The sequence below is a fragment of the Pogoniulus pusillus genome, chromosome 4 (assembly GCF_015220805.1).
Source record: "Pogoniulus pusillus isolate bPogPus1 chromosome 4, bPogPus1.pri, whole genome shotgun sequence".
In the NCBI taxonomy this organism is placed as follows: Eukaryota; Metazoa; Chordata; class Aves; order Piciformes; family Lybiidae; genus Pogoniulus; species Pogoniulus pusillus.
In genome coordinates this window covers 14994921-15014352 of record NC_087267.1, presented here as the reverse complement: position 1 = coordinate 15014352, position 19432 = coordinate 14994921, and the positions used below count along the sequence as shown (strand labels likewise).

Here is a 19432-nt window from a genome sequence, read left to right as displayed (position 1 = left end):
AATTCCAGCTTTGAACTTCACAAGATTACCAAAATATTTAAAATTAAGCTTATAATGGAGGATTTTGCATGTTTCTGATAAAAGCATAACATCCTTAGTGAAAATTGTCATTCATCACTGTGTATATCAATAGATCTATCCTAAAATTTCCTACTGTTATTTTTCTTCTTTTCCCTTTTCTTTTCTTTTTTCTTTTCCCTTTTCTTTTCATTTTTTAATTTTATCTTTTATTTTATTTTTTCTCTCTTTTCTTTTCTTTTCTTTTCTTTTCTTTTCTTTTCTTTTCTTTTCTTTTCTTTTCTTTTCTTTTCTTTTCTTTTCTTTTCTTTTCTTTTCTTTTCTTTTCTTTTCTTTTCTTTCCTTTTCTTTTCTTTTCTTTTCTTTTCTTTTCTTTTTTCTTTTCTCTTCTCTTTTCTTTTCTTTTCTTTTCTTTTCTTTTCTTTTCTTTTCTTTTCTTTTCTTTTCTTTTCTTTTCTTTTCTTTTCTTTTCTTTTCTTTTCTTTTTTCTTTTCTCTTCTCTTTTCTTTTCTTTTCTTTTCTTTTCTTTTCTTTTCTTTTCTTTTCTCTTTTCTTTTCTTTTCTTTTCTTTTCTTTTCTTTTCTTTTCTTTTCTTTTCTTTTCTTTTCTTTTCTTTTCTTTTCTTTTCTTTTCTTTTCTTTTCTTTTCTTTTCCTTTCCTCTTCTCTTCTCTTCTCTTCTCTTCTCTTCTCTTCTCTTCTCTTCTCTTCTCTTCTCTTCTCTTCTCTTCTCTTGCCTTTTCTTTTCCTTTCTTCTTTTCTTTTCTTTTCTTTTCTTTTCTTTTCTTTTCTTTTCTTTTCTTTTCTTTTCTTTTCTTTTCTTTTCTTTTCTTTTCTTTTCTTTTCTTTTCTCTTCTCTTTTCTTTTCTTTTCCTTTTCTTCTCTTCTCTTCTCTTCTCTTCTCTTCTCTTCTCTTCTCTTCTCTTCTCTTCTCTTCTCTTCTCTTCTCTTCTCTTCTCTTCTCTTCTCTTCTCTTCTCTTGTCTTTTCTTTCTTTTTCTTGTCTTTTCTTGTCTTTTCTTGTCTTTCCTTTTCTTTTCTTTTCTTTTCTTTTCTTTTCTTTCTTCTTTTCTCTTTTCTTTTCTTTTCTTTTCTTTTCTTTTCTTTTCTTTTCTTTTCTTTTCTTTTCTTTTCTTGTCTTTTCTTTTCTTTTCTTTTCTTTTCTTGTCTTGTCTTTTCTTGTCTTTCCTTGTCTTTTCTTGTCTTTTCTTTTCTTTTTCTTTTCCCTTTTCTTTTCCCTTTTCTTTTCTTTTCCCTTTCCTTTCCTTTCCTTTCCTTTCCTTTCCTTTCCTTTCCTTTCCTTTCCTTTCCTTTCCTTTCCTTTCCTTTCCTTTCCTTTCCTTTCCTTTCCTTTCCTTTCCTTTCCTTTCCTTTCCTTTCCTTTCCTTTCCTTTCCTTTCCTTTCCTTTCCTTTCCTTTCCTTTCCTTTCCTTTCCTTTCCTTTCCTTTCCTTTCCTTTCCTTTCCTTTCCTTTCCTTTCCTTTCCTTTCCTTTCCTTTCCTTTCCTTTCCTTTCCTTTCCTTTCCTTTCCTTTCCTTTCCTTTCCTTTCCTTTCCTTTTTATCTTTCCTTTCTTCTGGTCTTCTTTTTCCTTTTTCTTTTCCTTTTCCTTCTTTTCTTTTTAATTAAATGTTTCATGGTGACAGAGTCTTAGTTTCTTATGCATTGAATAGTTACTGCAAAGGCAGTCTTAAAGTACAACATCCAGAACTTCATTTACCTGATGCTCTGAAAATTACAACAATCGTGATGAGGCAAGTAACAACAGATTCAGGCTCAATAATACACACTGGAAGCTTAGCAACATCACAATAATGAGAGATTAATTCTGCCATTTGGGTACACATCAATAAATATAACGCTTTAGAACAGAACCACTCTTGGAGCATTTCTGAGTAAAAACTGATTTCCAAGGACACATCCTAGTAAAGGTCAAATAGGGCACCCACCTTCTTCTCTTGTTCAGTCTTACCCTGAAAGCCATTGCAGATTCCTTGCGCAGTCCTGACATTAAGTTATATTCTACAATGTAGAAAAAGGGAATAAGATAAAGCTAGGACACATCTGTAAATGCAGAAGTAGTATGACTGGGACATAGAAGCTCATTCTTTTAAAAGAAAAACAAATTTAAAAATCAATCAATTCCTGTTCCTAGAAAAGCAAAGGAGTCCAAGTCCTCCAGAGATGAGAAGTATGACTAAGATTTCTACGATGACAAAGTTGGTAACTCCAGCTGGTACTGATTAAGTTTTTGCACAACAAATAGGCTGAAATGCATTCAACTTTCAAATCATTAATAGAACAGGCAAAAATGTAACAGATCCATCGTTTGGTCTCTCACCTAATTATCAGCTACAAAAGAACATGAGTTGGGACAATTATCAGCTAAACCAGCTATTTGCCCTGTTGTTGTGCTAGTTTGAAGCAGGCCATAATGTTTTGGTGAGAAGGACGAGATCATAGGTTGTGAAATGAAAACAAGAGTGATGTCTACTTCCCTCATAGACTTGCTGAGATGTATAAAAATATAAGTCAAAACAGATAAGACACTCAGCAACACTCTTGCTTGGGCTGCTGGATGAGCTGCATCTTACTCTCTAACCTCACCCACCTTTTTGGGGACTAATCCACTTTGCTTCCTAACCCTTTGGCTGAACCTCTATTCTTCCTTGGGACTGGTGTAAGGTTGAGAGGGGTAGGGGGAAGGTGCAGGGGTGGTTGAGAGCCCCTCCTGAGGACTCAGGTTTCTGGGAGGGGAGTTGTGTTTCTGTATTACCTTTTACCTTGTCTATTTCTGTCTATAACTGTATATACTGTAAATATCTGCTTGTATATTGTGCTAGCTGTAAATATAAGCTTCATTCAATTTCCAGAGCCGGATGAGTCTAGTCTGGGTGATTTTCAAGGTGTGGAGGGGTGGGGAACACCAAACATCACAGTTGTGTTTTTTTCTCCATTGGTTATGGAAAAGGAAATACAGGTATTGGAAAAGTTAGTGCAATATTAAAGAATCGCAGAATCACACAACCTTAGAAGTTGACAGGGACCTCCAGAGATCGTTGAGTCCAACCCCCCTGCCAAAAGCATAATCTCTCGGGGTAGTCTACACATGAATGCATTCAGGTGGGTTTTGAAAGTCTCCAGAGAAGGAGACTCCACAACCTCTCCAGGCAGTCCGTCCCAGTGTTCTGTCATCTTCACTGTAAAGAAGTTTATCCTCCTATTGAGGTGAAAGCTTCTATGTGCAAGTTTGTATCCACTGTTCCTGGTCTTATTACTGTGCTCCACAAAAAGAGAATGCCCCCCTCCACTTGACACCCTCCCCTCGGATATTTACAGACATTGATCAGATCTCCTCTCAGTCTTCTATACTCCAGACTTAGAAGGTAATCCTAAAATTATCAGGTATTTTTAATAGTATCAAAAGTAGTACAACTGAGTCAGTGTCACCAAAACACGGGCGAATTACAACCTGTGCAATATACAAAAGGAAGAAGAAAACCAAACCTTTACCAGAACAAGCTCACAATCACTAAACATGGATGCATACCTCTAACAGGAACATTGTCAGATTTCAAGGTCTCATCACATCATATTTGTGAAAAAAATAGGCCATCAAAACTCTTCTGCTAGATTTCTTTAGCACTCAAAAGACAGAGAAGGAATTTCTAAAACATGGTTCATTTGATGTGTTTTGAACATATAACTTAAGAAGAGACAAATCAGAAATTCCCATTTTTGTTGTCTGACAACAGCAGATGCCTAGACAACTAGATCAGATGTAGGTGTCTATGCTGAGGAAGGAAAACAAGACAAACATGAACACATATAATATCTAGTTATTATTGTTAAAAAGCAGCATGAGCAGCAGCATTTCAAAGTTTTCTAGAAGTCAGAGCACTTAAGTGTTTCAAAGCTGTACACAGAGAAAACCAAACAGGGCACATGTTCCTATTATCAGCGGGAAAGTGTTTCTGCTGTTTGAGTTAGATGAGGAAATCAAATGCCTTATTTCACAATACATTTGCCTATTTTAAATTCAATTCTTTCATGTGGTTTTATAGTCACAGTGCATAACCACCCTAACAAAACTCAGGTAAAACTGCAGGGAAAATATTTAACTGTTTCTTCACAGTTGAGAAAAAAATAATCCTGCCAAAGTGTGAGGAAAAGATTGGCAAGCTTTTCTTTCATTTGTATGCACCAATGAAACATATATTAACCTAATAAAGATGCAGTTGTTTGTGCTCTTTGACATAGGTAATCTCAATAGAATCACCCCATTAGACCCAAAGGTTCTCACTGAGCAAAAAACTCTTTGTATGGTACATATAGTTATCTACACCATGTCATATGCGATCGCTACAAAAATCTTCAGAATGGATCAATTAGTCAGTTAAGAGAGTGTTCAAAGTAATCAGGAAAGACAATTTAAAACCACCTCAGTCTTTGGCATCAGCATAAACCCCTCACTAAGCCCCTGGTCTGTTTACCTCTGTTAATGACTATAGATCTATGTATCTTTACAAACTCAGCTGTTGCCATTTGATACCGGCTTAGAATATAGCCTAAACATATCAGCCCAACTCTGTTTCCCTTGAATATACCTTTCAAAATAAACATGGGAATAGTTCTTAGGCATTCCAAAACAATGGACAAATAAAACTCTATAATAAGTTCTTTGTAAAGTGCTGGGTTTATTATTTCATTTGAAGTGCTGGAGTGATTACAGCAGTATACACAGACTCTTCCTTCCCCACAGTACTTCTCTGGTATCTGCTTAAATATCTTATGATTCCCAGTTGTGCTAGACCATTGTTTCATTACCTTTGAATCACCCGACACGCATCACAAATACGGCCATTGTATGATCCAATGATATGAAAAACTATATGGGAACTAATCCAACGTTGTTAGTACACACATTCTTTTGTCAAAGTTTTACAACCTCAATGAACATATCAAAGGCTTCAGTTTGTCCCTTGATACCTTTCTTAAACAAACTCAGTTTTAGCCCCTTAGAAAATGTATCATATGATGCATGCTATTTATTATTGTTTGACTTTGACCCTTTACTTGCAACTAAGTGGGAAGGAAAAAAAGAGAAAACATTTTCTTTGTAGACAAGAAAGCTGTCAGTATTGATTACTTACAGAAATCTCTGGCTATAAAACCAAATGAAGGCCAAGACAAACAGGAAAGGAGTGCTTTACTAACGTTCATTATGTAATCCCCTTTCCATATTTGTATGTAAATAAGAATTGTTTCACAAAAAGGCTTAAATTAATTAAATATAAGTTACCACAAATATTTCTATGACATGCATCAAATCATCACTAAAGAGCTATGGTTTGGATACTGAAGGAGCTTGACAGAAGCACAGTGTACAATAAAAGACAAAACCCCCCTATTTCTCTTAGTTGGCAGCATGTTCTTAGCATTAAGACTGGTTTCCTGAGTGTGGGTTGGTAGCCTCTGGTAAAAACTGTGTTTCACAAAGACATGACAAAAGGAATCCCCAAAAGGCACTGCACACTCAACAACTGGAGCATATCTGGTCAGTGAAACATAACCAACTCCAGAGAAGAATGTAAAATATGCCAAATAATCTACAACAGATCAACCTTATTTCATCTTTCTACCCATGACCATTTTGAAGAGTGTTTTCTAAAGATCAGGGAAGCTCTGTGTTTAAAACGGGCATTGCTGCTGCAGGACACTGCTCTACAAGGCAGAGTTTTACTGAAACTTGGAGCCTTTCAAGAAACATAGGAAGTGTCTGTATTACCCTGCAGAGACTCTGTCAGGCTTCCTTAGCATTCAGGTCTTCTTCTTCATTTTTTTTTTTTCAACTGAACTATTGCAAATGTATAATATTTTTGTTACCTTCTTTAGCTCTTTTTTAAAATTTATTTATTTATCTCCATTCTCTGGTCTTGTGTCATGTCATTATGACTTCTTTTCCTTTATCTGCAAGTCTCAAATCAATTTGACATAGATGTTTCACATATATTTTAGGCTAAATGTCAAGTATTCCCTCATGCCCATGAGGCATTCAGAAAGTTGATAAGCTCTGCTTTCAAAGACGCTCTAAATGAGGTCATTCAAATTCAGTGTTTTGCATATTCTGAAGGAGAATAACACTTGTCCCTGACATCAGAGGACATAGGTCAATTTAAGAAAGTGTCTCAATCTCCTTATCCATGGCCGCTGAATTCCTTGTGCTAGTATTTGTAAAGCCAAAATAAGAAAATCATAGAATCATAGAATCAACCATAACATCATAGAATCAGGGTGGAAGAGACACCTCGAAGATCACCCAGCCCAACCTAGCACCCAGCCCTAGCCAGTCATCTAGACCTTGGCACTAAGTGCCTCATCCAGGCTTTTCTTGAAGACCTCCAGGGACGGTGCCTCCACCACCTCCCTGGGCAGCCCATTCCAATGCCATTCACTCTCTCTGTGAAGAACTTCCTCCTAACATCCAACCTATACCTTCCCCAGCACAACTTGAGACTGTGTCCCCTTGTTCTGTTGCTGGTTGCCTGGGAGAAAAGACCAACCCCCACCTGGCTACAACCTCCCTTCAGGTAGTTGTAGACAGGAATGAGGTCCCCCCTGAGCCTCCTCTTCTCCAGGCTGAACAATGCCAGCTCCCTCAGCCTTGAAATGTGTGGGATTCCAGGTCCTGTCCAAAAGTAGAAGTCCATAACCATCTGTTGTTTGTTACATGGATTTCACAACTGTCATCTCCACTGTGCATGCCATTTCATCTTCACAGCAATATCACCAAAACTCCCACTGAGACAAAACCACAAACATTTTGAACATACCATATGATATGTTATTTTCCAAATTAATATTTGACAAAGTCAAAGTGAGAACTTGCCTGTAAGTTACTTTCACATTGTCACCTGAAAAATCCTTTAAGTGCCTGCTGCTGTTTGGAAATACTTAACCTTCAACTTGAAAAACTTCAAAAACATGGAAGTGAGAGTAAGATATTAAATGCTACTACATGTTTAAATTATAAACATGCTTTGAAAAATGGCAATGGCCAAAGGTGCTTCTAAAATTATTTACTTAGAAATATAATCTCTATTGACCTTTTTATTTAAATCAACCTTTGTTTTCTGAACTTCAGACCAGTAATTTATCAGCTTTCATGCAAATCTCTATAACTCAATATTACATCAAACCAGTATATTTTTAAAACAAAGAATAAACCAGAACAAAACAATCAAACAAGCAAAACTCCAAATGAACAAACAAACAAAAGAAAAGACAAACAAAACCCCGAACTGAATTTATCCTTGGAAAAACGACAGAAAAAAAGTTAAGGACAAGCGAATAAGCCAACTGCTTTTTCCCTAAGGAAATCTAAAACTCAAGGTCAGCTGTGTCTGAAATCACCAGACCTATCACATGGTTTTCATAGCTGCCACTAAGGTGCCTATCAAACCCCCACTGAAAGCAATGAAAACATTTCCAATGGAAACAGATTGAACTCTGATAAGAAGCTCTCTAATCACCTTTGGCTGTTAATGCTGCACAAAGCAAGAGATGAAATGGTGAAAAATAATGACCTGAGAGAACCTGAGGTCAAATCTATCTGATTTGTTTGTTGGTTTGGTTTAATTTCTTAATGCCTGTGTCTGTTGCAGCAAAATATATATCTCTCTGAGTATATGAATATAGTTTATGTATCTTAGCTTATGTATCTTAGAACACGGAATCACAGAATGGTAGAAGTTAGAATGGATCTCTAGAGAGGTCACCTAGTCCAACACACCTGATAATGAAGGTACACCTAGATTAAGTCACACAGGAATGTGTTCAAACATGCACACAGATTTTTATATGCATTTACATTCATACACATGCAGAAACATAGGTTGCCATGTTAGGGTAACTCAGCTAACTTTGTTTTGACTCAGTTTCTGTCCTCCAGTAACAGAAGTTTGTTGGTCTCTGTTACAGTTCCTTGGGTGCAGGAGTCCATCACAAAACCATCACCCTTAATTTAATGCAGCTGACAGTCTCTGCTCAAAAGAGGCAGAAGGAGTTGCCATGGAGACTGAACTATTGCTCTTCTCCAGAGGATGCTTTTTTCAAACATGGGCTGAAAAGTAGAGGCTTTGCAACACCTGAAACCTCTATTACATCACAGGATCTTGCTTTTTGTGACAGCTTTTTAGCAAACCCTTACAGACATCCACTAGATAGGAGGATAAAAAAGATAGTTACCAAAGAAAACCAGAACTCAACAAACACATGCATGAAAGTGCACATTATTCCAGATTGAGAGGAAAAGAGTTTCATATTGATTTATCAGATTTGTCACCTCTGCTTAGTGCTTTCCTAACAGGGTGAATGCTGTGCTTGACCTATTTGCTGGAATTAACCAAGACTGCAGGAGACCATATGGATTGCCAGATGGTCTGCTATAATTTAATGCCACTTATTCTAAGTATGAAGTAAGTGATAAACATAATTAACATTCTTTTAGCTCCTTACTGGATGCCTTTTATTAGGGGGTTTTTGTGCCCTTTTTTTTCTCAAGCATTGAAAGCTAAGTTAATATCTTTTTACTGAAACACAGATGCCAGCTAATTACTGCAAGAGGCTGCAGCCTCCAAAGCAAAGAGTGTCACACGGACTCTAACTTACTCACTGACCCCACTGTGATGATTAATAGTTGAATGCAAAGCTCTAATGAGGATGACAGATTTTAGGTGCTTTCAAGTTACCTTAATTAGTAATATGATGAACAGTGTTCACCGCAAACACACATATCACACTTTGTAGTAAACAATACACCTTGCACTCACAGCCTAAATGTGTACCTCACACATCAAATGCTAAGAAATCAAACCACTTTCAGACAGTAAAAACAATGGAGTAAAAACAATGATTTTCCTGATTGCTATTTCATATTCTGCCAATGATTGTCTAAATGGCCTATTTTTTAGGAAGTGGTTCCAGAGAAGCTATGGCTTCAAAGAGTGTTTATATTAGGCAGGGTCGTCACTCTCAACATTTTAAAACCACAAGCCTGCAACAAGATATCCAAACAACTTTGCCTACCATTCCTGTGCTATAATCTTCATAGTGGGATAGGTGTTAGCAGAATGAAGAGCGAATCATTCTGTAATTTTTAATGTGAATGTACAGGTGAAGTTAGTGTGCTGGTATGCACAACAGTATGAGAAGAATTAGAGAAAAGGCAAAAGTATTGAATGCTTTGTGCATTTCATGAATAGCTGTTGCACGTTGAAGCTAAAATATGACCACAGCTAGTTGTCCTGTGTTTTACATCTGTGCTGTTAACAAAACTTAGGCGAACTCTGAGGTTACAGAAACAACATAAATGAAATGTTATTCAAAGATTAAAACAAAAGAACAGCACCCACACTGTAAAGCAAATTTACAGCTACAAAATTTAGCTCCAGTTAGAAAATGCAGTGAAAAGAGTCAAGGCCAGAAGTCAGAGCATAGGGAAAGTAGAAACTAAGTCCAGCTTTTCCACATCTGTGTTTATTCCCATTCCAGATGGGTCCACCACTCGTTCATAGGCTTCCAGAGTTACACATGTACATTCCATGGTGCAAGTGCATATGTGTCCTTAAAAAGCAACTACATCAGAAGAGATTTGAATGTGATCAGACACACCTGCTCCTTTAATTCACTTGTACTCAGCACTGGTCAGGCCACACCTTGAGTACTGTGTCCAGTTCTGGGCTCCTCAATTCAAGAGAGATGTTGAGGTGCTGGAACGTGTCCAGAGAAGGGCAACAAGGCTGGTGAGGGGCCTGGAACACAAACCCTATGAGGAGAGGCTGAGGGAGCTGGGGTTGTTTAGCCTGGAGAAGTGGAGGCTCAGGGGGGACCTCATTGCTGTCTACAACTACCTGAAGGGAGGTTGCAGCCAGGTGGGGGTTGGTCTCTTCTCCCAGACAACCAGCAATAGAACAAGGGGACACAGTCTCAAGTTGTGCCGGGGGAAGTATAGGCTGGATGTTAGGAGGAAGTTCTTTACAGAGAGAGTGATTTCCCATTGGAATGGGCTGCCCAGGGAGGTGGTGGAGGCACCGTCCCTGGAGGTCTTCAAGAAAAGCCTGGATGAGGCACTTCGTGCCATGGTGTAGTTGATTGGCTAGGGCTGGGTGCTAGGTTGGACTGGATGCTCTTGGAGGTCTCTTCCAACCTGGTTGATTCGATGACTCTATGATGTTGAGGTTATAGTATTAGTTTAATTTATTTCACCTTGTGAATTTTGTGAATCATTTGGCTGTTGTTGCTGATTCTATAACATCCTTTATGATTCTCTACTTACATATGAAAAATCTATGACTTCGTACTCACATATATATATATATATATAAAGGATCAAAATATCTGAACAGCAAGCTTTTGTTGATGTTGACAGCAACAAGATGTCCTTATAATGGCTCTGTCTCTGCCAGTATTTGAAAAGAGGATCTAGTTTTCCATTCCATTAGGTGAAAATTATTTTCCTGAGGTACTTAAGCTAATGTTATGCTGCCTGCAGGTTCATTTTCATAGACAGAGGAGAAAAACAGGTATTTAGAGAAAGCAATTTGGGTAACCTAAATTCCTCTTTGTAGACACCCACTTCTCTTCCCTGACTGCTGAAGGGGCTAGCATCGTTCATGTGACAAAACTTAGACAGGTTGAAATCAGAGATAAAAATAATGTCATGCTAAAACCAAATTTCATATTTCCTTCAATATGTTGTTTACTGGCCTTGACAATACTGTACTTTGCTATTATGCAGGCATCACAGCATCACTTCTGAAAAATATTTGAGCTTTCAGTCTCTAAATATATACATTTACACATAAACATATACATAAATGTAAGCATTTAATTGCTCCATCATTGCAAACAGTCTGAGATCTTCCAAGCCATGAAAAGAGCAACAGCAGATCTATTCCCTGAAGCAACCTCTTAATCAGACCTCTGGACTGCCTGAAAAAGTGTTTTGCCTAGAGTATCAGATAGCTCTTGTCAATACTTTAAAGAAACAAAATAAAGAATGAAGAAATCAAGCATTATTTAACAGTCAGTCTTTGAGGCTGATAGATTTATAACCTGCCAAAGCAAGTTTGACACTTTATACTTAAATATGGCTTTGTATTTAAAGTCCTTTTTCACTTGTCTTGTTCTTTACTTGCACGCTCACTAGAGAAAAGATACCAGAGAAGTTATGTCTCCTGTTTACTTTAGACCCAAGAATAAGCCTGTCTGTATCTTAGTTCTCATAATGATGGCCTGTAGGAAACAGGGCTCTTGGCCTAAATGGAAAGTAGGATTTTGTTTTAGAAGAAATAGGGACAAGATACAAAACCTCCCATCTGTACAGGAATACTAGTGCCTGACTAAGGAACCAGGCTGTGGACAGCAAGCAAATTTTTCCTACCCTGCAAGCAGTGACTCCAGTATTGCTTTGTTGGAAAATGTGACTCAAAACCTACGAATATAGGGCATGACTGAAAAGCAAAATTAGCTAGAGGAACAAACAAAAGGCTGAGGGGAAAACTAAAATGAAGATAATAGAAAATGTTTCAAAAGAGAATGTAAACTATAATCTAGCTACCAGTACTCTCTGATAAAATGTAATAGAAAAAGAAGCAAGTATTTCAGTAAATTCTTGAGGTACTAATGACAAAATCAGGTAGTAATTAACTTTAAATGCTTTATGACCACAGGAAAAAAAAAACTATGATATTCACAAATTCACAAATGTCTTACCTCCTGCATACATGACAGCCAACATTATTGATGATATCCAGGCTATCTCACTATATGATGTGTGGAAGATTTCTTGTATTTCTTTGAAGAACACTGTGATGGCTTTGGGGAATGCATAGGAAAATCCAATGGAGATAAAAGCCCCAAAGACCACAACCCACCCCCAACCTCCATCTGGAGGTGGGTACTGTGGTGCTCCTGTTGCTGGTGGCATTTTTGGTCTCTCCTTCTTCTTCAACTAGACTGAAAAAGAAGAAGTGAAAGAAGGTTTCAAACAAATTTCCTTTTTTTCTTTATCAAACATTCAGTCATCATCTGAAGGAATTACCAAGAATCTTCAGACTAAATTTCAGCTTTCATAGGACCACAGAACAGAGTATCTGTTTTTACAAGCAAAAGACTATTTACAGCATCCTTTCAGCATGTGACAACTGTTGCAAATTGCTGAACTCAGCCATTGAAGTTGTATTTGCAATTAGTCACTCACGAGAAAGTGATTATTTTTTTGGTTGCTAATTTACACAGCTCTACTATCTACAGTGTGGATTTAGCACAGAAATGGAACAACAACAACAACAAAAGAAATTTGTTTTATAGGAAAAAATGGAAAAAAAATACAGCAAATTGTCACTACATGCCATTGTGTTAGCATGATTTGCCAGCACATAAGCAAAACCATCAGCAATGACAGCAAGGAATAAATTAATTACACCCTTTTTTTTATCATATGCTGTCATTATTCCATTTTTGATCATCACTGTGATCTCCTGCTCACCTCATGGGAACATCTACATCTAAAAAGAGAGCTCTAAGCTGAGATTTATAACACCCTACATATCTATTAGGTCAATACAAAATCCTACAATTCCATATTGCAGTCTTATTTTTAAGAAAATTTGCTGTCATATTAGTTGGTGTTCATATTATTTGTAGGTGGAGCTTGATGGTACTGTTTTTGTTCTGCTTCCACATGTCAGAAGGCATCAGGATGTCCTTTGCTAATAACCTGACAAACTTTCCCCAGCTTTTCTCTAATTAAGTATATACCACCAGAGTGATTTCTTAAGAGGTTCTGAGAGGTGCAACCAACATATTCAGACAGCTCAAGAAACCATAGTCAATCCATATAAATTTCATACTGTTATTATCATCCTTAAATTTAAAACCTTACACTTTCTACCTTCTACATAACCTTTTTATAAAACATGAGGTAGTGAGAATCTATTTTGCAGTTTTGTGGTTTTTCCACTACGGGATCGCTGTATTATTAAACACAGAGCTGAACTCCACTGTGCTTTCTTCTGCGTAATTCAGTGTACACACACAGCATGAACTGACAATTCCTCCTTCTGCCTTCCTTCTTTCTTGGGCATTTAGGCAACTTAATACTTTTGATTGGTCTCCTGCCACACCAGTACTGAAAGCTGTGGATGCTAGCAGTATGTAGGCTGCTGTTATGTTTATGATTACTGGCAAGTCTCTATGTGATTTCTTCCAAGTCACTTACAGTGCATTCCAGTTTCTCGCAGCAAACTGCATTAGCAGTGGGAGTGATATGATTACCTTAACAGCAACTAAACCCAAAGTGTGTCAGCTTATATTAATCTCTCAGAATAGTGCCTAGAGTACTTTCAGGTTAAACGTCATTAGCACTGCATGCAATATATGCTGCCAAACCAGCAAATGTTGCTTTTCAGATTATCTGCCACTAGCTTAGCCCTGTGATGGAAACTCACTGTATTTATGATTCTCCAGTGAAGCCAGTTGTAGACATCACACAATCACAGAATCAGGGGCTGGAAGTGACCTCGAAAGATCATCTAGTACAACCCCACTGCCAGAGCAAGATCACCTACACCAGATCACACAGGAATGCGTTTAGGTGGGTTCTGAACATCTCCAGAGAGGGAGACTCCATAAACCCCCTGGGCAGCCTGTTCCAGTGTTCTGTCAATCTCACAGTGAAAAACTTCCTCCTCATGTTTAAATGAAAATTCCTATGCCTCAGCTTCCATCTGTTGCCCCTTGTCCTGTCATCAGTGAGAAGAGCCTGGCTCCATCCTCCTGGCACTCACCCTCTACATATTTATAAACATTGATGAGGTCTTGATAATGACATCTGAGGGAAAGCTAAAGCAATCACTAGAATGTCTCTCTTCTATGCAAGGTTACAAAAGCCCAGGTAGTTTGACTTCTGCATCACATCACATTTGCTGCTGGCAGCAATATATATCTGTTGTTTTGTACACAGAGCATATAAATCTTTTTATATGCATGTCCAGAAAGAACCTCTGGCATGTACCCTGTTTCTGCTTATCTTAGTCTCAACTTAATGTTAGCCCACTGACATACTTCAATGATGAAATCCTGGGTCTTCCACTAGAAAATGTCAGGTAAGCAGAGAAAATTCTGGTTGCTGAGACATAACTTTGGCAAAGCAGTTAGATACCAGTTTGGTTTTGCTAAAGCAGGACATGTTACAAAGACAAGTTTATCAGAAAGCCCATTGTGATATAGTGAATATAGTGATGACCAATTTCCTTCAAAATCACAAAGTTTCAAACAGGTATGCCTGTGAATTGAGTGGCAGTAAGCAACAGAAATTGCCATCTGACCAAGAAAGCTGTCCTGCTCATCTGAGTAAACGTTTGGTTATTCCCTAAAAAAGGTTAGCTACTGTTTTCTTACACTTCAAATGCTTCAGCATATTTGTTTCTATATTTCATATTCATATGACAATGCTTCTCTGTTATAAATTTCAGTACTGCCATGCCTTATGAGGAGAGGCTGAGGGACCTGGGGCTTTTTAGTCTGGAGAAGACTGAGAGGGGGATTTAATAAATGTTTATAAACATCTGAGGGCTGATCAAGATCAGGTTGGGGCAGACAGGCTCTGCTCACTGCTCCCTGTGATAGGACAAGGAGCAATGGGTGTAAGTTGCAGCATAAGAGGTTCCGCCTCAACACAAGGGGGAACTTCTTTACTGTAAGGGTCACAGAGCACTGGGACAGACTCCCCAGGGAGGTCATGGAGTCTCCTTCTCTGGAGACTTTCAAGGCCTGTCTGGATGTGTTCTTCTGTGATCTGTGTTAGATAGTATTGTCCTGCTCTGGCAGGGGGGTTGGACTTGATGATCTCTTTGGGTACCTTCCAAGCCCTAACAGCCTATGATCCTGCCATGGATCTACAGCTTTGTAATTAAAGCATAACTCCCCATTAAAATGGAATGGGACTATCAATTTATTGTGGAAGCACTCCTTTTCCTAACAACACACAACCACTGTGAAAGATCACCGCCACTACATTAGTCAGAACAATGCTGAAGGTTCCTGAATGTCACCAAAGCATAGATGCTTTGGAAAGATTCTATTATAATACCCATCCCTTCAGGTCAGCAGAGCAGGTTCTGAAACTTCAGTGTTTTTATCCATTCAGAAGTTTCTACCATAAGCTAGGGCATTAAGGAACTGAGTGAAGGGACAGTGGCTGCACCTATGCCTCAGCCTAGAAGCAAACTGACTGATGAAATGCCCTGCAAGGCCAGCTCAAGGCCTTGCTGCAGCAAAAGGCTGTCTCCTAACCTGCACTAGACATTACACTGGCATGAAGAGGAGCCTGGATCATTGTATTTCTCTCCACCTGGTGATCCCACCGATTAGAGTTAATAATAACTTCCCTGATGTTCTTTTACAACAGTGATGGCAAATTTTAGCTGCAGTTAATAAAAGGTGAAAAGGAAAAACAAAACAAAACACAAAACACAAAACAAAACAAAAACCCCACGTTTGCTCTAGGAGGAAAAGAAAAAAAAAGTCTTCATGTCAGACAATTAAATTCGGTATCTCAAACATCCCATACCTGTTCAGAAGCACTTAATATCCCTGAAACTGAGTATCTTCTAAAGTAGTCTAGTATATTAACATACCTAGCTATAATCTAAGCCTAACTCATACAATTTGTGTAGTGTTATTAGCAACCAAAACAAAACAGCATTTTAGATGACTGGATATAGGTATTGACAAAGGAAGAGAATGCTGATTTCTAGTAGGGGGTTGGACTTGATGATCTATGAAAGTCCCTTCCAACCTCTGACATCCTGTGATCCTGTGAAAAGGAGGAATGAAGCAGTCAGAAGTAAATTGCCTTTCCAGAGCTCTCAGAGCTTACTATAGGCTGGGGACTGAGTGGCTGGAGAGCAGCCAGGAGGAAAGGGACCTGGGGGTACTGATAGATAGTAAGCTGAAGATGAGCCAGCAGTGTGCCCAGGTGGCCAAGAGAGCCAATGGCATCCTGGCCTGCATCAGGAACAGTGTGGCCAGTAGGACAAGGGAGGTTATTCTTCCCCTGTACTCAGCACTGGTCAGGCCACACCTTGAGTACTGTGTCCAGTTCTGGGCCCCTCAATTCAAGAGAGATGTTGAGGTGCTGGAACATGTCCAGAGAAGGGCAACAAAGCTGGTGAGGGGACTGGAGCACAAATCCTATGAGGAGAGGTTGAGGGAGCTGGGCCTGTTTAGCCTGGAGAAGAGGAGGCTCAGGGGTGATCTTATTGCTGTCTACAACTACCTGAAGGGGCATTGTAGCCAGGTGGGGGGTGGCCTCTTCTCCCAGGCAACCAGCAATAGAACAAGGGGACACAGTCTCAAGTTGTGCCAGGGTAGGTATAGGCTGGGTATTAGGAAGAAGTTCTTCACAGAGAGAGTGATTTCCCATTGGAATGGGCTGCCCAGGGAGGTGGTGGAGGCACCGTCCCTGGGGGTCTTCAAGAAAAGACTGGATGAGGCACTTAGTGCCATGGTCTGGTTGATTGGATAGGGCTGGGTGATAGGTTGGACTGGATGATCTTGGAGGTCTCTTCCAACCTGGTTGATTCTATGATTCTATGATTCTATGGGCTCTGAAAAACAACAAGGAATATGGTAGAGAGCAGAAGAATAGACATGTGTGATGATATTTGTGTGAAGGACATGTTACCAGACAGGAAAAACAAGGGCAGCACGTAATAAAGGTCATCACCAGTGTTTTCTGTGTGTCACATGAACTTCATCATGTGCTTAAAGTTAGCAAGTACTGCTCATGATGCCTGCCCTCCACCCAGGAAAGCAGCAGGGGAATGGTGACTGAAGTGCATCCTGAGTGAAGCCATCAATTTCCCTTCTCTGTCAGGCACATGGAGGTTGCTCAGCCTTTCCACGCCCTGAGTCAGACTGTGTTCAAGGATTTTCTTCTAAGCTCCTTCTAGTTTCCCTGTATAAATTGCATTTACGTAAGCAGTGAAGAAGAACATAGCTTACTGTGGTAAGAGCTGCATATGTCCACTAAAAATGAACAGAAACAGGGCAAGAGGACACTCTTAAAACTTCTGATATGATTTTTTTTTGTTATATAGGCCTCAGGACATAATTAGGAAAATGATAGAATTAAATGAATGAATGAAACAGAAAATGGGGGGAGAGAGGAAAGAAAAGGATGAAAAACAGGTGAAAAAAAGAGAAAGCAGCAAGCAAGCAACAAGGTCAGGTTAAGCAAATGCGACAGAAAAATAACGTATCTTCATGTCGTGCACCACAGACTTCAGTCAGTCATGATCAACCTGTTCAGACTGCTTTTATATCACTGCTTCATCAATATTCTGCAGTTGCCAGCTACCACAACCAGCTATTGATACAACAGCTTGTCAAAGACATTTCTGAGAAGGGGTTATGTCCTTCCCTTGTTGGCAGAAACTCCGATTTACCCAGAGTTTTCATTTTGTTTTTCTCCCAGCATCCGAGTAGCTGTTTGCTTTTCTGCTTCCATTTTTGTCTGCCTTGTCCTCAATGTGCCTCATCACCACTTGACTCAGCAGCCATTTGTACCAGGTTGAAAGAGCTGGCATGTGAAAAATCTCTCCCCAGTTGCTGTAGGACAGTAGGAATATTTGGCATACATGTGCTGCATTCCAGTTCCATGCAGTAAACCAAGGACCACAAAAAGATTGAGCAAATTTCTTCTCAGAACATCCCTGTGGGGTGACTGAGAAATATCAGCCATTTTCAGGTGCTAAATAATAAGGCTAAATAATAATAGGCTAAATAGCCTGGTCTTGTCTCAAAACAGTGACAGAGCTGTGATATAGGCTAATGTCCAGTAACATGTGAGTTATGATGGATTTTTAAGTACATCTGTATTTTAGAAGCTCATTAAGTAACAAATGCAGATTAATTGCACTGTTTAATACTTGAATTAGGAGCACAGGTAGGGTACAATGTTTGCTTTATAGGTTTATAGTCTGCTGCTCTAACTTATCCCTAACAAATTGTTAATTACATCAGTGTATTTTAAATAAATGACCTTGTGGTAACACTAGTAAAATAAAGAGCTATGTAGGAATTATATTACAGTATCACAGTATCACAGTATCACAGTATCACCAAGGTTGGGAGAGACCTCACAGATCATCAAGTCCAACCCTTTACCACAGAGCTCAAGGCTAGACCATGGCACCAAGTGCCATGTCCAATCTGCCTTGAACAGCCCCAGGGACGGCGACTCCACCACCTCCCTGGGCAGCCCATTCCAGTGTCCAATGACTCTCTCAGTGAAGAACTTTCTCCTCACCTCCAGCCTAAATCTCCCCTGGTGCAGCCTGAGGCTGTGTCCTCTCGTTCTGGTGCTGGCCACCTGAGAGAAGAGAGCAACCTCCTCCTGGCCACAACCACCCCTCAGGTAGTTGTAGACAGCAATAAGGTCACCCCTGAGCCCCCTCTTCTCCAGGCTAAACAATCCCAGCTCCCTCAGCCTCTCCTTGTAGGGCTGTGCTCAAGGCCTCTCACCAGCCTCGTCACCCTTCTCTGGACATGCTCAAGCATCTCAATGTCCCTCCTAAACTGGGGGGCCCAGAACTGAACACAGTACTCAAGGTGAGGTCTAACCAGTGCAGAGTACAGGGGCAGAATGACCTCCCTGCTCCTGCTGACCACACCATTCCTGATGCAGGCCAGGATGCCACTGGCTCTCTTGGCCACCTGGGCACACTGCTGGCTCATGTTCAGGCGGGTATCAATCAGTACCCCCAGATCCCTCTCTGTCTGGCTGCTCTCCAGCCACTCCGACCCCAGCCTGTATCTCTGCATGGGGTTGTTGTGGCCAAAGTGCAGCACCCTGCACTTTGAGCTATTGAACCCCATCCCATTGGACTCTGCCCATCTGTCCAGGCGGTCAAGGTCCCGCTGCAGAGCCCTTCTGCCCTCCAACCCAGCCACATCTGCCCCCAGCTTGGTGTCATCTGCAAACTTGCTGATGACTGACTCGATGCCCTCATCCAGATCATCTATGAAGATGTTAAAGAGGATGGGGCCCAGCACTGATCCCTGAGGGACACCACTAGTGACAGCCGCCAGCTGGATGTGGCACCATTCACCACCACTCTCTGGGTCCGGCCCTCCAGCCAGTTCCTAACCCAGCACAGAGTGTTGCCATCCAAGCCATGGGCTGACAGCTTAGCCAGCAGTTTGCTGTGGGGGACAGTGTCAAAGGCCTTGCTGAAGTCCAGATAGACCACATCCACAGGCCTCCCCACATCCACCAAGCAGGTCACCTGATCATAAAAGGACATCAGGTTGGAGAGGCAGGATCTGCCCTTCCTAAACCCATGCTGGCT

The 19432-nt window shown here is 39.9% G+C and overlaps 1 protein-coding gene across 2 annotated transcripts in view; it reads right to left on the bottom strand.

The window, feature by feature from the left end:
- The window catches only part of SLC16A7 (solute carrier family 16 member 7), a 106432-nt gene that overhangs the window by 36980 nt on the left and 50020 nt on the right, over positions 1-19432 (bottom strand). For both annotated transcript variants that reach the window (XM_064142239.1, XM_064142240.1), the window contains exon 2: positions 11790-12032. In XM_064142239.1, the coding sequence (XP_063998309.1) occupies positions 11790-12003 (214 nt within the window). In that variant the 5' untranslated portion in view covers positions 12004-12032. The remainder of the gene's footprint in view (positions 1-11789; positions 12033-19432) is intronic.